The sequence below is a fragment of the Pogona vitticeps genome, chromosome 2 (assembly GCF_051106095.1).
Source record: "Pogona vitticeps strain Pit_001003342236 chromosome 2, PviZW2.1, whole genome shotgun sequence".
In the NCBI taxonomy this organism is placed as follows: Eukaryota; Metazoa; Chordata; class Lepidosauria; order Squamata; family Agamidae; genus Pogona; species Pogona vitticeps.
Window position 1 is genome coordinate 274,989,080 of NC_135784.1, and position 17,336 is coordinate 275,006,415.

The 17,336-nt window shown below is 41.4% G+C and overlaps 1 protein-coding gene across 4 annotated transcripts; it reads left to right on the top strand.

Annotated features, from left to right (window-relative positions):
- Window positions 1–1,564: 1,564 nt before the first annotated feature.
- MARVELD2 (MARVEL domain containing 2) lies at window positions 1,565–15,214 on the top strand. 4 transcript variants are annotated; one of them, XM_078386409.1, is made up of 7 exons: window positions 1,565–1,661; window positions 2,945–4,107; window positions 5,634–5,666; window positions 8,133–8,272; window positions 8,936–9,107; window positions 10,815–10,865; window positions 12,785–15,214. In XM_078386409.1, exons 2-7 carry the CDS (start codon window positions 2,959–2,961, stop codon window positions 12,911–12,913), a joined length of 1,674 nt encoding a protein of 557 aa, XP_078242535.1. In that variant the 5' UTR covers window positions 1,565–1,661; window positions 2,945–2,958; the 3' UTR covers window positions 12,914–15,214. The 4 variants fall into 4 exon arrangements, with proteins under 4 accessions (XP_078242535.1, XP_020645973.3, XP_020645975.3 ...); XM_020790314.3 differs by lacking the exon at window positions 1,565–1,661 and adding an exon at window positions 2,082–2,237; XM_020790316.3 differs by lacking the exon at window positions 1,565–1,661 and adding an exon at window positions 2,341–2,461.
- Window positions 15,215–17,336: the final 2,122 nt, after the last annotated feature.

Genomic DNA, 17,336 nt, shown 5'->3' on the forward strand with positions numbered 1-17,336 from the left:
AGAAGGCTTCCATAGCAAAGATTTCATACCATAATGTGTCTTCTACATTGGTCTGACCTACTGTCCCACCTAATTCAGGTCCACGTATTGCCTTTGTTCCATGCAGATCACTGCTACACTATACATATACTCTGGAAACATTGTTATTTTTGTTCCTTGGATATTCTTATTGCTAATATTATTTGCCATAAAATAAACATTTTGAATAACCCTACAAATGTAACATCTAGCAAGCTAGAGATTTAGCAGGACAGTAGGACCTCTTATCCATGGGATCATTTATTCACTTTCTGAAAATGTTAAAAAATATTAGAAAAAAATCCTAAATGTATTTGTAAAAGTGAAGTTACCAGAACTGGCCATTAGAGGGAGCTAGAGGCCATGATATGAGTAGCCTTTGCTATAATCTGTAATTTCTTTAGAGTGGGCATGGAAGTGATCCCGGAACCGATCCCCTGTGGATCCTTTCCCACTGTAGACACAAAGAAAACACAATGTACTTTTTAAAACCACACAACAAATTTGTGGTTGTCATGCTTAGAATTTTCTTTGAACTTGTAGCCATATTAGTCTATTTAAGCATTTCAACAAGAAAAACAAAACAAAAGCCAAAAAAAGACATTGTAGCACCTTGTTTATTACCTCCCATATTTTCATGATCACTGCAGATGATGACAGCAACCACAAAATTAAAAGATGTCTGCTTCTTGGGAGGAAAGTGATGACAAACCTAGACAGCATCCTAAAAAGCAGAGACATCACCTTGCCAACATAGGTCTGCATAGTCAAAACTATGGTTTTTCCAGTAGCGATGTATGGAAGTGAGAGCTGGACCATAAAGAAGGCTGACTGCCGAAGAATTGATGCTTTTGAATTGTGGTGCCGGAGGAGACTTGAGAGTCCCCTGGACTGCAAGGAGAACCTACCTATCCATTCTGAAGGAAATCAAGCCTGAGTGCTCACTGGAAGGACAAATCCTGAAGCTGAGGCTCCAATACTTTGGCCATCTGATGAGAAGAGAGGACTCCCTGGAAAAGACCCTGATGTTGGGAAAGTGTGAAGGCAAGAAGAGAAGGGGACGTCAGAGGACGAGATGGTTGGAAATTGTCACTGAAGCTACCAACATGAATTTGACCCAACTCCGGGAGGCAGTGGAAGACAGGAGGGCCTGGCGTGCTCTGGTCCATGGGGTCACGAAGAGTCGGGCACAACTAAACAACAAATATTTTAATATAAACTTTTGTTCTGAAGCAGGACGGAGCTTCGGCGAGGGCGCAAAAACATTAATCTTTAAGGTGTCACAACGTCGTCGTCTTCTTTCGTTTTGTGTTTTTTCCCTGACAGACTTTATAAAGTTTCTGGCTCGGGGCTTTGTTTTTCTTTCAGAACTATTGTTTAACTCTCTCACAGGCGCCATACAATTGCGAACTGCACCTCATACAACAAGAGTTTTTCAGTCGGGAATCGCCCTCCCCAGCATCTCTTCTACAGCAAGACCCAAAAGCTTGGGCGGCGAGCAAGGAAGGAAGGAAGGGGCAGTCACGGACGGCCCTGTTCACCGAGGCCTCGCCCCAGCGGAAGCGGCCGACCTTTCCGCCGCCAGGGGCGGCCTGCTTAACCTGAGCGCCGCTCTACCTGGAGAGGGCGGGGCAGGCGGGCAGGTAGGTCAGCCCCGCGAGCCAGCTGCACTTCCTTCCAAGGGCTCGGCGGCGGATGACTGGGTGGGCGGGGAAGGTGTCTCCGGCCCAGCCGCGGAGGGAAGACGAGCCCGCCGGGAAGGGGAGACGGAAGCGGGAGTAAAGGGCCGGGCCGCCTTCCAGCCGCCTTGCCCGGCATCCGTGCCCTTGTGCTCAAAGGAGCGGCGGGGGCGGCGGCGGCGAGTCTCGTTGAGGGCAGGAAGGCTCAGCCCAGAAACCGAGCGCGGGAGAGCTTGGGCTGGCCGAGGAAGGCGCCGCGTTCTCGCTCAGGGCGCGACTCCTCAGAAGCCGGAGCGGAGCGGGCGCAAGGTGGTGGTGGTGGTTTTGTGAGGGCTGCGCGGCGCCGGTAAGGTGGGAGGCGGCGGGAGAGACCGCCGCCAAGGGGAGAGGAAGTCAGTCGGGATTTCAGTGAACTTTTCCACGTCCAAGACGCTTTTCGATGCAGCCCTGACGACGTCTCCTCAGAAGCAAGCGCCACTGAGTTTTACAGTACTTGGTCCCGCGTAAGCGCATGTAGGACTGACGTTTCTGGGCTAATAGGTGTGTTCCCTCCCCCCTCCTCCCCAATCTTGGCGGTAGGCAGGAAGGTTCGTGCCAAAACCGCTTTGTGGGAAGGGAATACAAGGGGGGGGAGGGGAAGAACGGCGGCGTTAGCTGGCCTCGTTTCCTCCAGCGCCCGAAAAAACTTCTGAACTGTTGCTGCGCACGTACTGTTGTTTCCGCTGGAAGAACATCATTGTGACTGTGATCGCTCCGGGGTTTAGGTATGCCGAGGTTGGCCTTTTTGGGTCCCTTACTGTACCTCCTTTGAGAAGAGCCATCCTGTGTGGCCTTGGGCAAACTGCACCGGCCCAGGGAGCCCCCGGAAGAAAGGAAGGGTAAATCACTTCTCAGTATTCTCTACCCGGAAAACCCTAAAAAGGTCGCCATAAGTCAGAATTGCCTTGAGGGCAGGGCACCTTTCCTAACAATTTAACTCCTGAGGTTAGCACTGTTCACTGCCTTTTTGTTACAGCTTCCCTGAGGTGCGTTATTTCAGGAGCTGAGTTTTGGCAAATTCATTCTGAAACCCAGTTTAATTATTGATTGGCTGATTTTAAAGGTTGCGTTTTAGACCTTTCAGGCTCTCTGGGCAGTCCTTTATTTGTTTTTCTTTCTCTTAAATACACTCCTGTAACCATTCCTTTAAAGAGGAGAAGACAAAGAGAATGTAATTTTTTTCACTCTTTTTACAATTTCTGAAACAGGACAGAAGTAACAAATGTCTTCGAAGCCTGTGTCATCGGAACGCAAATCAGGGCCACATGGTCGCTCTGTCCATTATGATGAAGTGTATGTGGATTACCCTTCCGAGGAAGATACCGAAAGGGATTTTCAACATGCTGAACAGATACTAAATTCAGACCCCTTGCCGCCGCCGCCGCCTCTTCCCCTGCAGCCCCCCTTTGGACCTGAATTTTATCCAAGTGAAAGCGAAGAACCAGCTGGGACCTCTGAGATCAAGCCAGTGAGGAAATTCATTCCAGACTCATGGAAAAACTTCTTCAAGGGGAAAGGAGATGATCCTGAGTGGAGTAAGCCAGTATGTGCAATTTCTGGTGGAGTTGAGTGCTCTCCACCATCCTCTCCAACACTTACTCCTGTGAAAACAGTCCATACTTCAGCTCCAAGCTCATATCAGGATCCATATGGAGGCTCAGGGGGCACCTACAATTCACGCAAAGAAGGTGAAGCCATGCTCCCGTCAGATCCCTATGGCTCCCTGGAAAGGCATACCCAAACAGTTCTAACTTACAGTGAGAAAGTAGAAGCTTTTAATCTCAGATACTCCTACATGAAATCGTGGGCAGGTTTGCTCAGGATCCTTGGTGTGGTTCAATTGCTCCTTGGTGCAGCAGTGTTTGCCTGTGTCACCGCTTACATTCACAAGGACAATGAATGGTACAATATGTATGGCTACTCGCAGCCCTATGGTTATGGGGCAAGCAGCACATATGGAGGCTATTACTACAGTGGGCCTAAAACTCCCTTTGTCCTGGTTGTAGCAGCACTCGTTTGGATAGTGACTATTATCCTGCTAGTACTTGGCATGTCCATGTATTACAGAACTATTCTTCTAGATTCCAACTGGTGGCCTTTGACTGAATTTGGAATCAACGTGGCTTTGTTCATTTTGTATATGGCAGCTGCTATAGTCTATGTAAATGATGCTAACAAAGGAGGACTTTGCTACTACAGCTTATTTAACACACCAATGAATGCATCATTTTGCCGTATAGAAGGGGGACAAACAGCTGCAATTATCTTCTTGTTTGTGACAATGATTATTTACCTTATTAGTGCCGTAGTTTGCCTAAAGCTGTGGAGGCATGAAAGTGCGCGGAAGCACAGAGAGTTTATGGCAGAACAGGTAAGTCTGGGAGAGAAAACAGTTGCTATTTTATTGCCTTTTATTTCCTGGCCTGATTAAAACATACGCAGCTCAGCCCAGGTATGCACAGTTCTTCTGTTTGCATAAGTTGTCCTTGCACTTCTTATTCCCTTCTCCCTTCCCTTGCACTGGAAGTTCAACATAAAACTCAAAGCAGGAAACTGTTAACCAGGATTGGGGGGAAATATTATACTCCTGAAGCTGTCTTGAGACCCTGATTTGACCCAAACAGACAATCCAGTAGGACTGAACGAGAAATCATAACACTGTTGTCCTTAGGTTTGTTGTTTTCAGGTGCTCTCAAGTCAGAACCAACTTAGAATAGTCCTAATAGGCCTTTGAAGGTAAATGAAATATTGAAGGAGTAGTTTTACCAGTTCCAGTCCCCCAGTGAGCTTCCATGGTTGAAGAGGGATTTGAACCCTGGTTTCCAGAGTCCTCATCCATCACTGTATCCACTACATCACACACTGAATTGTCATTGACTAGAGGAAGAAAACACACACGTTTTCTGACCCAGAATGGATGACTGTAGAGACCAGTTTATTCAAATTTCTAACACTAATATCTCTTCTGACTTTGTATGAGTTCTTAAGAGTTTCTAACAGAAATCTAGCCTTCCAATACAGACACTGAGTGAAGAGGTAATAGGTGAAGATTCAGGACATTTTATATTTCAGAATGTCTAAACAGGAAATATTTAATGTTTGTGGTAGCACTCATTTTGAATTTTGGTGTTCCTGAGTATTTGCTACCAATGCAAATAGATGAACTTATTCTGTGTTTAGTAACATTTTAATAGGGTTTTCCCTCTTTATACCTCCTCACCTAAAATAGCTCCTCCATTCAGCTAGATGATGCACAAAATGATTTATTGCAATTACAAGTGGTGTTTAGCAAGTAAACCCATTTTGCCTTAATTGCAACTGAAGAAAAGAGATTAGTGTTAAATATCAAGGATATGTGATTAAGCTATTTATCTTGTAAACAAACTGGGCTTATAAATGTGTCATTTCCTACCTGTTCCATCTCATGGTTTTGCTTTCTGCAGCTTTGTTGCTACATATCTAACAGTAATAATTTATTAGTGGAGTGTCACTGGTTTGTATTACATCAGCATGACATCAGGGTCAGCTTAAGCTGTGATACCACACCGGTCAGCTGCTGATGTTTTCTACCTGAAATATTTCTGTAATAGTATAAGTAGTTGTTGTGATGATGGAACAATACATTTGTTGTTTTGTCTAATAGCTGAAATATTACTATAAAATATAATAAAAGCTGACATTTTCATGATTTTGAAGGATGATTCCTTCTAATATCAAATTGCATGCTTGTGAGGTATGACTCCCCCAACACTGCGTACATGCAGCTGTGATTTGTATCTTGTCATTCACAAACACTAATCATGAATTCAGTGTTGTTGCTTTGCAAAATGCTGCATTTAAGGCTTTTGCAATCTAGGTCTGAACACTAAATTTTGTTATTTTTATCTTTTTATTTAGATGAAGGCACCATCTTTTGAACCAAAAAGAATGGTAAGAACAAAATGCATTTTATACTTCTTGTCACAAACTATAGTAGTGCTTACAGAACTACCTTTGTTTGTTTATTTATTTATTTATTTATTTATTTATTTATTTATTTATTTATTTATTTATTTATTTGATTTCTATCCCGCCCATTTAGACGTCTACTCTGGGCAGCTTACAGTAAAATATCATAATAACAATTAAAACAACAATTTAAATCAATAATATTAGCATTATTCAAGGTGGAAAGGTGTAAACAGAAAGTTAAATAAAAAGTAAAATCAAGTATTGGCAGGAGGGAAGGCCTGCCTAAAGAGCCAAGTTTTTAATTGGCTCTTAAAAACACCCAGCAAGGGAGCCAGGCAAATCTCTGATGGAGGGCTGTTCCAGAGTCGAGGGGACACTGCCGAGAAGGCCCGGTTTCTTGTTCTTTCTTTCCTGGCCTCCCTCAGCTTTAGGCCCCTCAGCTGTCTTTCCTGGCTATAGCGAGTGATTCAAGTAGATCTAGGTGGGAGAAGGTGTTCTGCCAGATATTGAGGTCCTAAATCGTTTAGGGCTTTGTATGTCATCGTTAACACTTTGAAATCAATGCGGAAACGAATGGGCAGCCAATGCAAGGCAGCCAGAGTGGGAGAGATATGCTGATGTTTTCTCACCCCACTCAGAAGTCTGGCCACCGCATTCTGCACCATTTGAAGCTTCCGCATCAATCTCAAAGGTAGCCCCACGTAGAGCGCAGTGGTCTAAGCTCGAGACTAAAAGCACATGGACCAGAATGGTGAGGGCCCCGCCATCAAGATAGGGACGCAGCTGGTCAATCTGCCACAGATGGAAATAAGTGGAGAGGACCACAGATGCAACCTGGGTTTCCATGGTAAGCGCTGGGTCCAGATGTATCCCCAAGCTGCGAACTTCATCTTTGCTGTGAGAGTCACACACACCCCAAAAAAACAGAGGGACATGTAAGATTACTTATGTGCAGTTTTATTTTCCTTTCTTTTTTCATGTTAGGCTTTTATAGGAGGCCCCAGAAATATTGTGTTCTTATTTCCTTCTGCAAAACTTGATTAGGGAGGGGTATTTTCATGCTATGTCTGGGTAGGGTGGAAAAGGATGACTATTGCTAACAAGTGACTGTTTTGGATTCTTCCTCATAATTTATTTATGGATTAATTGACTGTTAAAAGGAGAGCATCATTAACTGATGATAATTCCACTACCACCCCCAAAATTTATTATAGCCCACACATAACGTATAAGCGTGATGGGCAGTGTTTGTTGTGCCAGTATTAGTGTTGCTTCCAGATTGATGGGCATTTCTGTTGAAATGTCCACTTTGTTACATTGGAAAGACCTGCTTTGTTCTGTTCTCTGAGAGGGAGTGTCACTTTCCATTTTAGCTACATGCATTGGACTTTGTCATTTTTGAAGCAGTTAAAAACTCATCTGTAGCATTACAAACATTATTTAGAATGTGGCTGTCACTTGGTTCTCGCAAAATTGCATGGGTGAAGGTACCAGGGGAATCTAGCAGTAGAAGTCGTTTGGTTTGCATCATCTAGGAATTCCCTTTGGTATTTCTGTTTAGTGTCTTAATAATACCTCTTTCCTGTTCATTGTGTCTTCCTTAGCTGATAACCTCCTGTATATAGAACCTCCTCTGTATCATTTGTACTACGCTCAACTGAATGTTAAATGTACTGTACAATTAAGACCCTCATTATCTCCCTTTGCTTTGTCAAAGCCTTTATCTCTATGTAATTGTGGAACCTAGGCTGAAATAAGGAACTGCTCATATGTGTGTAGCATAAAAAAATGAAAACCATCAAGGCTGTTTTAAGCATACTCTTATGAGATACAATTTGAAATTCTTGTCTTCGTGATACTTTCACTGTAGCTTCTGGGACTCGGTGGGTTTTAATATTTTGTTTATAAGGTGCTTGAATTTGGAGAGACAGAGGAACAATCTGAAGAGCTGTGGGGCACAGTGGATTGATCTCTGTGTCTCAAGCCCAGCAAACCTGCATCTACCAGGGTTGTTCTTTTGTTTCTTTGTTTTTGCTACACCAGTTTCAGGCTGGCAGAGCTGAGGGGCCTGAGGATTAGGTCTCTCAGGAATCCATAGAACTGTGGACACAATGGATCCAAAGCTGCCAGTGCTTCATCCCCATGAAACCCCTGTTTGGGCACTTCCCCCCACCCCCCAGTACTGCAAGTTGGAATTCTGCAAGTGCTAGTTCCCTAGTGGCAATTTTTTTTTTTCTGTACGTGGAATAGGGCTGCTGAGGTGAACAGACCCATCCCCTTCTGTGAGCTGAGGGGTTTCTGCTCTAGCCTGAGTCCCTCTAGTGAGCCGGCTTCAAGCTTTGAAACGCACATGTTCTGCAAATTGAAAGAGCTTTATTTTTAATCATACCACTCAGTGTTGTGCCACGCTGCATTAAGAATGTTTTGCTTCTTTGTTTTGCATAGTATGAAGATGAAAAGCACAGTCCCAATGCAGCAGTAACCTTAAGGAAGTCGAAGCCTTTGGAAATAAAACCTGAACTGCTCAATGGCCATATACCAGCAGGGCATATTCCTAAACCTATAGTGATGCCAGACTACTTAGCGTGAGTCTATCTCTGCAATGTTTATTGTGGATTTGAAAGAAGATACTCTGTCAACTTTGTGTATTTATAAATGTAAAAAGGCATGAATGTCTTTCACTTCAGAGTTTCCATTGAGTGGTCACTGACTTTGGCTGACACACTGTCTTAATGATACTAATTTTACATATTGAATAAGTTATCTTAGCAAATTCAGTATACTTCATCAAGTTTTGTATTTAGTTGCATCTGTAAGATATAATTTTGCATCCTGCAAGGACAAAATTTTGGTGGATGCTTTTGAATCAAGAAAGCATACTACTCTTTAGTATTTGAGTTTGAATGCCCTACTATCAAGTATGTGGGGCAATAACCATCGTAATGTTGAAATATTACAAAGCATGATCCATCCCTCTAAGGCAGGGTCCTGTATGCATTAGTCCTCCATCCTGATTATGCCTGGGTGTACCATGAAATTGCTTGGACGACCATCCAAATGATTTAAGTAAATCAGCCAAGTTATGCTGTACAGGTGGTGAAAAAAATTAGTCCAGGACTGTTTCTAGTGCAATCAGTTCTAATCGGTATATTGTTCCATGTAGTGCTATATTTTCAAGCGTTACATTTGTGTAAGACTCTGAACAGCTGATACAATAATATTCTTAGGAGTAATATTCTTTCTTGCAGTAAGTACCCAGCAATTCGGACAAATGAAGAAAGAGACCGCTATAAAGCTGTGTTTAATGATCAGTTTTCTGAATATAAAGAGCTCTCTGCTGAGGTCCAAGCAGTCTTGAAGAAATTTGATGAGCTAGATGCACTGATGAGGAAGTTACCTCAGCATCCTGGAAACACTCTTGTAAGTAACTAATTAAATATGATTTGTGTTTATCTATATAAAAAATGGCTGTAGACACAGGCACCAGACTACAAAGGATCCTGCCACTTCTGACTCACAATCCCTTTAGAAGTCAGAAACATGTATGGAGCTAAATTCCACAGTGAAATATTTTTAAATCATCCAAATAAAATATGTACTATATTTGTTAATGGCTTTAACATGTGGTTTACGTGGCTTTAACATTTATTAACAGCTGCATGTCATGGCTCTCTTCGAAGTAGATTATGGCCTGACATTCTGTAGTACTTGCTGAACTGAACACTATCTCTGTGTTAGTTGTTGTTGTTGTCAAGTCGGAACTGACTTACAGTGATCCTAACAGGGTTTTCAAGGTAAGTAAGATATTTAAGGTGTGGTTTTACTGGTTCCTCTCCCCCAGTCAGTTTCCATAGTCAAGCAGAGATTTGAACCCTGTTCTCCAGAGTCCTAGTTCATCACTCTATCCACTACACCACACTGGGAACCAGTGTCTTAATACAGTGGTGCCTTGCTTAACGAGTGCACCGTTTAACGATGAATCCGCATAGTGACACGTTTTTTGCGATACCTAACACGATCGCATTGCAATGGTTTAGGTGGCAAAACATCGCATTGCGATGATCGGTAAGCGTTTTGCTTACTGATCTTCGCATTGCGATGTTTAGAAAACAGCTGATCGGCGGTTCCAAAATGGCCGCTGGGTGCAGAAAATGGCCGCCTGCAGCGTTTTCGGGCCCTACCCTCGCTTACCGAGGTGGCGAAAATGGCGGCTGGATTGGGAATCTTCGCTTACCGGTGAGTTTAATGCATTCCTATGGTGTTTTATGTTCCGTATAGCGATGTTTCCGGATAGCAACATTAATCCTGGAACGGATTAATGTCGCTATGCGGGGCACCACTGTACTTGCACTAAAATGCGTGATACGAGGACAGAAAGTTATTTTAGTTCTATACGCTATGTTCTGTCTACTTGATCTTTATGAGGTTCACATGCCCATTCCTGTACATAATCAAGGTGTTATGATAGTAAAGGAATGTGAAACATTAATATAATAATAATGTGCCATCAAGTCAAATGTGACTTATGGTGACCCTTTTCACAGTTTTCCAGGTAGAGAGTAGTCAGAAGTAGTTTACCATTTCCTCCTTGAAAGAGCACCCTGGCAACTTGTGCAAGGCCACATAGGCTGGCATTTTCCCCAGGAGGCACAATGCGGAATCGAACTCCCAACCTCTGGCTCCACAGCCAGATAACAAAAACCACATTAAATAAATAAAATAACGTAAAATAAATGTCAGAAGCATGTTATGTCTTTTGTTACATGCCACTGCTTGTAGGGGAAGGGACCCAAAAGCCCTTGTTAGCGCTGGAGCAAAAACTGGATGGATTGCTAATTCTTGCTGAAGTAGCAATATTGGGGTGTTGGTATGACCCGGTTGTAATGGGGCTCTGTTGCCTTATAATCTCTGCAAAGTGATTTCTTTCTCGCAAATCGCTAGATAACTCAGTTGTTTAGGTATCTAGCCCCACTGTGCCTCCTTGACTCGGTGACCCATAGGGTTCCCTTCCAGCTTTTTAGTTGTAAGATTTACTGTAAGATTTAAGAAATTAAGTTAAATAAAATCAGAACATATAATAGATGTTTGATTTTGAAGATGATTTATTTATTTCTCTCTTCTTTGCAGGAACGAGAAAGGATTGCCAATGTTTTGCAGCAATATAAAAAGAAAAAGAACGTGAGTGCCCGATCTGTTTATTAATGTAGTGCTGGTAACATGTATGCATTTTTATGGAGCAATAACAGAAAGGTCCTGTTTTGTCATTCCAACAGCATCAATTTTCTGTAACTAGAGATTTCTTGCTCCTGTCCCAGCTTCCATACACTGAAGGGCATTACGCAGGAGCTGTGTGAGCCAGAGAATAGAAGTACTGGAAATACTGAATTTCTGAAAAACCAAAACAAAAAGCAAAGTGTGCTGCCTGTATACCACCCCCTAGTGCTTAAAGCACTCTCTGGATGGTTTACAATTCAAATTATGCAGGGTACACATTTCCCCTCCCCCCCCAAGTGAGCTGGGTACTTGGGTTACAGACCTTAGAAGGGATGGAAGGCTGAGTCAGCCATGATCTGGCTACCTGAGCCGGGGATTGAACACAGGTCTTATACGTAGCCTTCACTGCAGTACTGCAGTTTAACCACTGCAACAGTTTTTGATTGTCATCTATAAAATAACGAAAAATACTGCTTTTTAAAAAATAGATAAATAAAAAGTTCAGTTACAGGTGAAAGCAAAATATAAGAACATTGTTTAAACCAGGGGTCCCCAACTCCTGGTCCGTGGCCTGAGCTGGACCAGGTCGCTGAGACAGACCTCCCGCCCCACCCCTGCACACACACACCCCACACAGCCTGTGAGTGCGCTCCAGCAAACCCGTGTGAGACCTGCGCTGCCGTTTGCGCATGCACATGAGTGTGCATGCCTGTGAAAGCACCGCCCTGCTGTTTGTGCATGCACACAAGCACTTGCTGACTCACATGCGCAGATGGGGGGCGGCACTCACATGGGCACGCTTGTGTGTGTGTGAGAGAACACTTGTTTGCACATGCCCACAGGTGTGGGGGGTGCCCCACCTTCCCCAGCCGGTCTGTGGACCAAAAAAGGTTGGTGACCGCTGGTTTAAACTATAGTTTCTGCAGTCATAAGACTTTACTTTTCTTCTTTATAATTTTAAACCCTTCTTGTTCCTTATATATAGAAAGACATACTTGGTTTGGCACAAGTACTATCAATATTACACTTTTATTCTCCACCTTTTCACAAATCAGACTACAGTAGTGCCTCGCATAACGAGCGCACCGTTTAATGACGAATCCGCATAGCGATCTATTTTTTGCGATCGCTAATGCAATCGCATTGCAATATTTAGATAGGGCAAACATTGCATTGCGATGATCGGTAAGCGTTTCGCTTACCGATCTTCGCATTGCGATGTTTTTAGAACAGCTGATCGGCGGTTCCAAAATGGCCACCGCATCAACAAAATGGTTGCCGCAAGCATTTTTGCGCGCTGCTCTCGCTTACCGAGGCGGCGAAAATGGCGACGCTATGGAGGATCTTCAGATAACGGTGAGTTTTCCCCCCATAGGAATGCATTAAACGAAGTTTAATGTGTTCCTATGGGGTTTCCCCCCCCGAATAGTGATGTTTCCGGATAGCGATGATTAATCCGGAACGGATTAACGTCGCTATGCGGGGCACCACTGTACACAGATTTTAACACCAAACTTTAACTGACAGCATTGTCTAATGCCTCACAGTTCTAACTAGCTCTTCTATGCACACCCTTTTACATACAAAACAGAACCTCTCTAACCAGAAACCATATAGACAACTCTGGTTGCAACTCCATTCATGAACATTCTTCTTCTTAACTGTTCTAATTGCAAGCCCTGTCAAATATCCCCCTCATACAGCTGTCAAACAGCTCCAGTCACCTACCATGCGAGCCATTGCAAACCTATACACAATATACATACAATGTAAAACCACCACACTCTCACATTTATTTTAAATTTTCTTACCTTTCTTGACTTAACCTATCTATCTACAAAGCTCTGCACAGAATAACTTTTATATACTATATTGAATTTCAGGATCCCACATTTCTGGAGAAAAGAGAACGATGCGAGTACCTGAAAAACAAACTTTCTCACATAAAACAACGAATTCAGGAATACGATAAAGTTATGAACTGGAATGCTCAAGACATCCATAACTTTTAACCAATTAGGTTTTTATTCAGTTTGTATATGTTTATTTATTGTATAAACATAGTGCTGTAAAGTAAACTCAAATCATTTCCAGCTACAATTTGTAAATTTATGAAAAACCTTTCAAGTCTTTTTCAGATATTTCATTTCATCAATGTACATTTTATCATTTTTGTTTATTATGAACCTATATTATCATAGAGACAATTTAATTTGCCTTTTTCTATTCTTTTGGTGCCTCAGAGTATTTTATTATTTTCATTAAACTGCTTCTTCTAAATATTACTTGTCTAAGTGAGCAAGTATGATTGTCATAATTACCTTTATATGGGAACTCTTTTTTTTCATGGAAACCTCAGTCTGGATTGTCCTCTGCAGGCTCTCCAGACAATTGCTTGACTTCCAACATTTCTCACCATCGGCTACACTGACTCTGATGGGCAGTGCAATTCAACACTATCTCTGGAGGGGTAAATTTTGCCCACCTCTAAAATAACCCATCATTTCAGAGCTGACAGTTGAGTTCTAGGAACATGGTTCCTAATGAAATATTGAAAATTCTGTAGTCTGATCCAAGTGCTGGATACAGAGATTTTCACATTGTGGAGCTTTAAAGAAAAAAAAAGTTCACAGATAGGAGCCTATCTATACAAAGATTTGTTTTAATACTTGACCAGTTCAGAAGTGTTGTTGTTGTTCCTTGTCTAGCTCTTTTCTGTTGTTCTGATCTTTGGATCAGTGTAACCTCAATTCTGACAAACCACTAAATATTTTTCCTTAGATTTTTAAATGCTAAATTTATCATCTAAATTTCTTACTGGCCAGAATGAAAAATGACCCATGTGCCTTAATGAAGGAGCTGATAGATAGCTCAAACTCCATCTAATAGTGTTAACAATCTTCAAACATTTTTGAATGCTGTGAATGTCATTTTTTTTTACTTAGAAAACCTTACCTCCATATCATCCAACATTTGTTAGTGGTAACTTGCAGGTTTTCTGAATTTAGCATAGAATTGGTGGAGAAACAAGTTTCTTGACAATGGCTGCCCCTCTGGAAGTAATCATATATGCATTAAAAGCAAATTGAGGCAGGAACCTGCGTCCTACCAAGAAACAGACTTACCCTTTAAATAGTGCTAAATATAATGGTTTTCTTTTCAGAATTCCTCCAGTGTTATGCTGTTGCTCATGTTTTCTCCGTATTGAGTCCTGTTGGGGTTCCTTTACTACTGGAGAGGCAAGTGACTACTCACATGAGCTAGGTGTCATGATGTTTGAGTGCTACTGCAAATCAAACAAACAAATAAATGCTGGCACCTTTTGAAGTTCAGCTCTTAGAATTTTTATGTACAATCTATTGTCCCCCCCCCCAGTTCTTGCTGACCTGCATCCTTATTATGTGTGTACTACTGAACTACTCATAGACATTGTCATCTCTCAGGTGCGATGGAGTGTGTGTCTGGGACTAAATTCAAGTTTTCTTAAAGGTCTCAGTGTTTTGCTTACAATTACTGGAAAGTTGATAATTATAAATTATGTTCCACCTAAAATATGTTTCTCTTTTAGGTAAGGAACTGATTAGTAAGCAATATATACTTGTCTATATTGTGCCTTAAGATCAATACTTGCATTTATTCTGCCATATCCTGATTTTTACTGGAGCATTTCAATGAATTTTACTTTTATACTGCCTTTGACATATATTTCTAAAAAGTTGCACTGGAACTATTAGTTATTTTAGTTTGTTTAGTTTTTCAATAGTCAGTATCATGAGACACATTCTGAAACAACTGGGCTGCATCCAGCTATTAATCCCAGTTAGAAGAGACCTACTGAATGAACAGGACTTGTTAAATCAACACTTAGTAATAATGTGCTGTCAAGTCACGTCTGATTTAGAGACCCTTTTCAGGGCATTCTAGGTAGAGAATACTCAGAAGTGGTTAACCACCACCCCTCTTTCTGGGGGTGCCTTGGGACTGTGCAGCTTGCCCAAGGCCACACAGACTGGCTCTACTCACAGGAACACTTATGGAACTGTTTTTTGTTTGATTTTGTTATTGTTCACACTGGACTCTAGTTAGGACAGAATTGTAAAAAAATTATAATATGCTTCAGAGCTTGTGCTGCTGTTAGCAAATCCTTTGTCAGAGACTTAACATCTCTAAACTGAGATTTATAAAAATTGGGGTTATAGAACCAAGCATTCAGAACTGTCAGTTCACTTAATATCATTTGATCTTTATTAGTATCATATTTATTTTTTGTAAGTGTTGAAAATGTAAACAAATAAAATAAATAAACTGGAAAATGTTTTGTGATATATTTGAAGGTTTAACATTTCCATTTTGTTTGCAATTAAGTATAATAATTGTTGATTTTTGCATTGATAAACAAGGAAGATAAAATGTGGTGGGAATACAGTTTTAGCAAAATACACAGCAAATTCATGTGATACTTGAATCAGTCCCATGTCTTTTAGGACAACTATAGCTTAGGCTGACAAAATTAATTTTAATTTGTTGACAGTCAGTTTCCTAATCTCTTTTCTAAGTAAGTAATACTGGATTTAGTCTTTTTGGCCATTTTTACAGTTCATGTCAACGCCAGAATAGTGCACTTAGACTTTTACATCATTGGCTCTCCTGTTCCTCTAAACCAGTAGTTGCCAACCTTGGGTCCTCATATGTTCTCTAATGAAAGAAGCCTTCACCAATAGCTGTGCTGGCCAGGATTTCTGGGAGTTGTAGTCCAATAACATTTGGGGACACAAGGTTGGGAAGCACTGCTCTAAACCAAAGTGTCAGATGGGGAAGAGGTAAAACTTGTTTACTGCTCTTCATTGCAGTTCTTGGAAGTGGGAGGGATTATAGTAGAAGAAAAGTTTGGAGACCTGATGTTGAAGCAGGTCCCATCCACACTCCTAGTTTAACCCAAGGGAGAAAAAACATAACAGCATCAGCATGTTCCATCTGACATATTGGTGTATAAAACAAATATTATTAATAGAATTAGTTATCTTTCACTTGTAATCCTCTGCCCCATGTGTGCTTCAGATGGCTGGAGGATACTTTTAACAGATTTGGGGGAATACTATTCACGGGGGAGAAAGAGGAAAAAACATGTTCTACAAGTATCTGTCTACTCTTCTGATGTTGAAGCTCTAAACTAATTACGAAATCAAACATTTAAACATAAGTAGAAAAATAGTTTTGAGCAAGAACCTCCATACTTACTATGAATAACTAGGTATCTTAATGGACCTTATTTGTTGTCAACAGCCTTGGTAATTTGGACGAGTAAAGAAGACTTTGGCTTGACCAAAACACTCTTGCTTTTTGAAAGTTCCCTTGAACACAATGAAACAGGCAAATGTTAACGTTTATCCATCTTGTAAGAAACTGCAACAGTTTGTGTGTATGTTGTACAATTTTGATTCAATTTTAACCAGAATATATTGGCAAAAATCCTGTTGCTTGGCATGAATCACACTAGAATAGGTCCATTGAACCAATGGAGATGTTGTGAATTAACTCCTCCATAAGTTCCATTGATTGAAATGGGCCTGTTCTATGACTTATTTTAGCATAATAACAGTTAGGGTAGGCTTCTTTAAATTCATGGAATTTATGGAGGAAATAATTTACTAAATCAGTAGTTCAATGGCCCTAGTCAAGTATGATTTACTATGCTAAGGAACAGAATTTGTATACATTGTATACATATGTTCTGTCCAGAATTTGTTGCATCCTTCTCTTTTAGAGCCTACCATGGCACCCTATAATATGTTCAAGAGCGCAGCCATTTTCAATTTTTATATATGTTTATGGCCACAGCCATAAACACAATATGAAAGAAATATAGGCCAAATCAGGATTGTATAAATTGCATTATGAACCTTATAAGGTGATATACAGTATCTGTGAAAATTCTCAGTCATCCAGTTGAAGTTATTTGGAAGTTGAGTCATGGCAACTGGACTTCTTTTTTTATTAGGTTGAAACATTTTGCTACTCATCCAAGCAGCTTCTACAGTCTGAGGAGAGTTGGTAGGAGATCCCTGGTATATTTTCCACACTGGTTTCACTTCCCCCTGGTCTGAATAGGCTTGTTAAAAGGACAAAGGACTGTGGGGGTAAGGAATAATCCCACTTCTGTAGTCCTTCCCCACCCATTGTCATGGGTTGTTAATAGTCATTAGCAGTGGTCTTTCCGGTGTGTCTGGTCCTGATCCTTCTGGGGAGTATGAAAGGGCAGCATGATAAATAGGAGACAGATTGCGTCTCAGGCCTCCACCCCTGTTGAGTGAGGAATTTTCTGTATGCACATGTATGGCCACACTGACCCCTCTCTCAAACCACCTATCTTCTCTGTCCAAAATGAGTACATCTTGGTGATCAAATGAGTGACCTTTGTCCTTCAAATGAACAAAC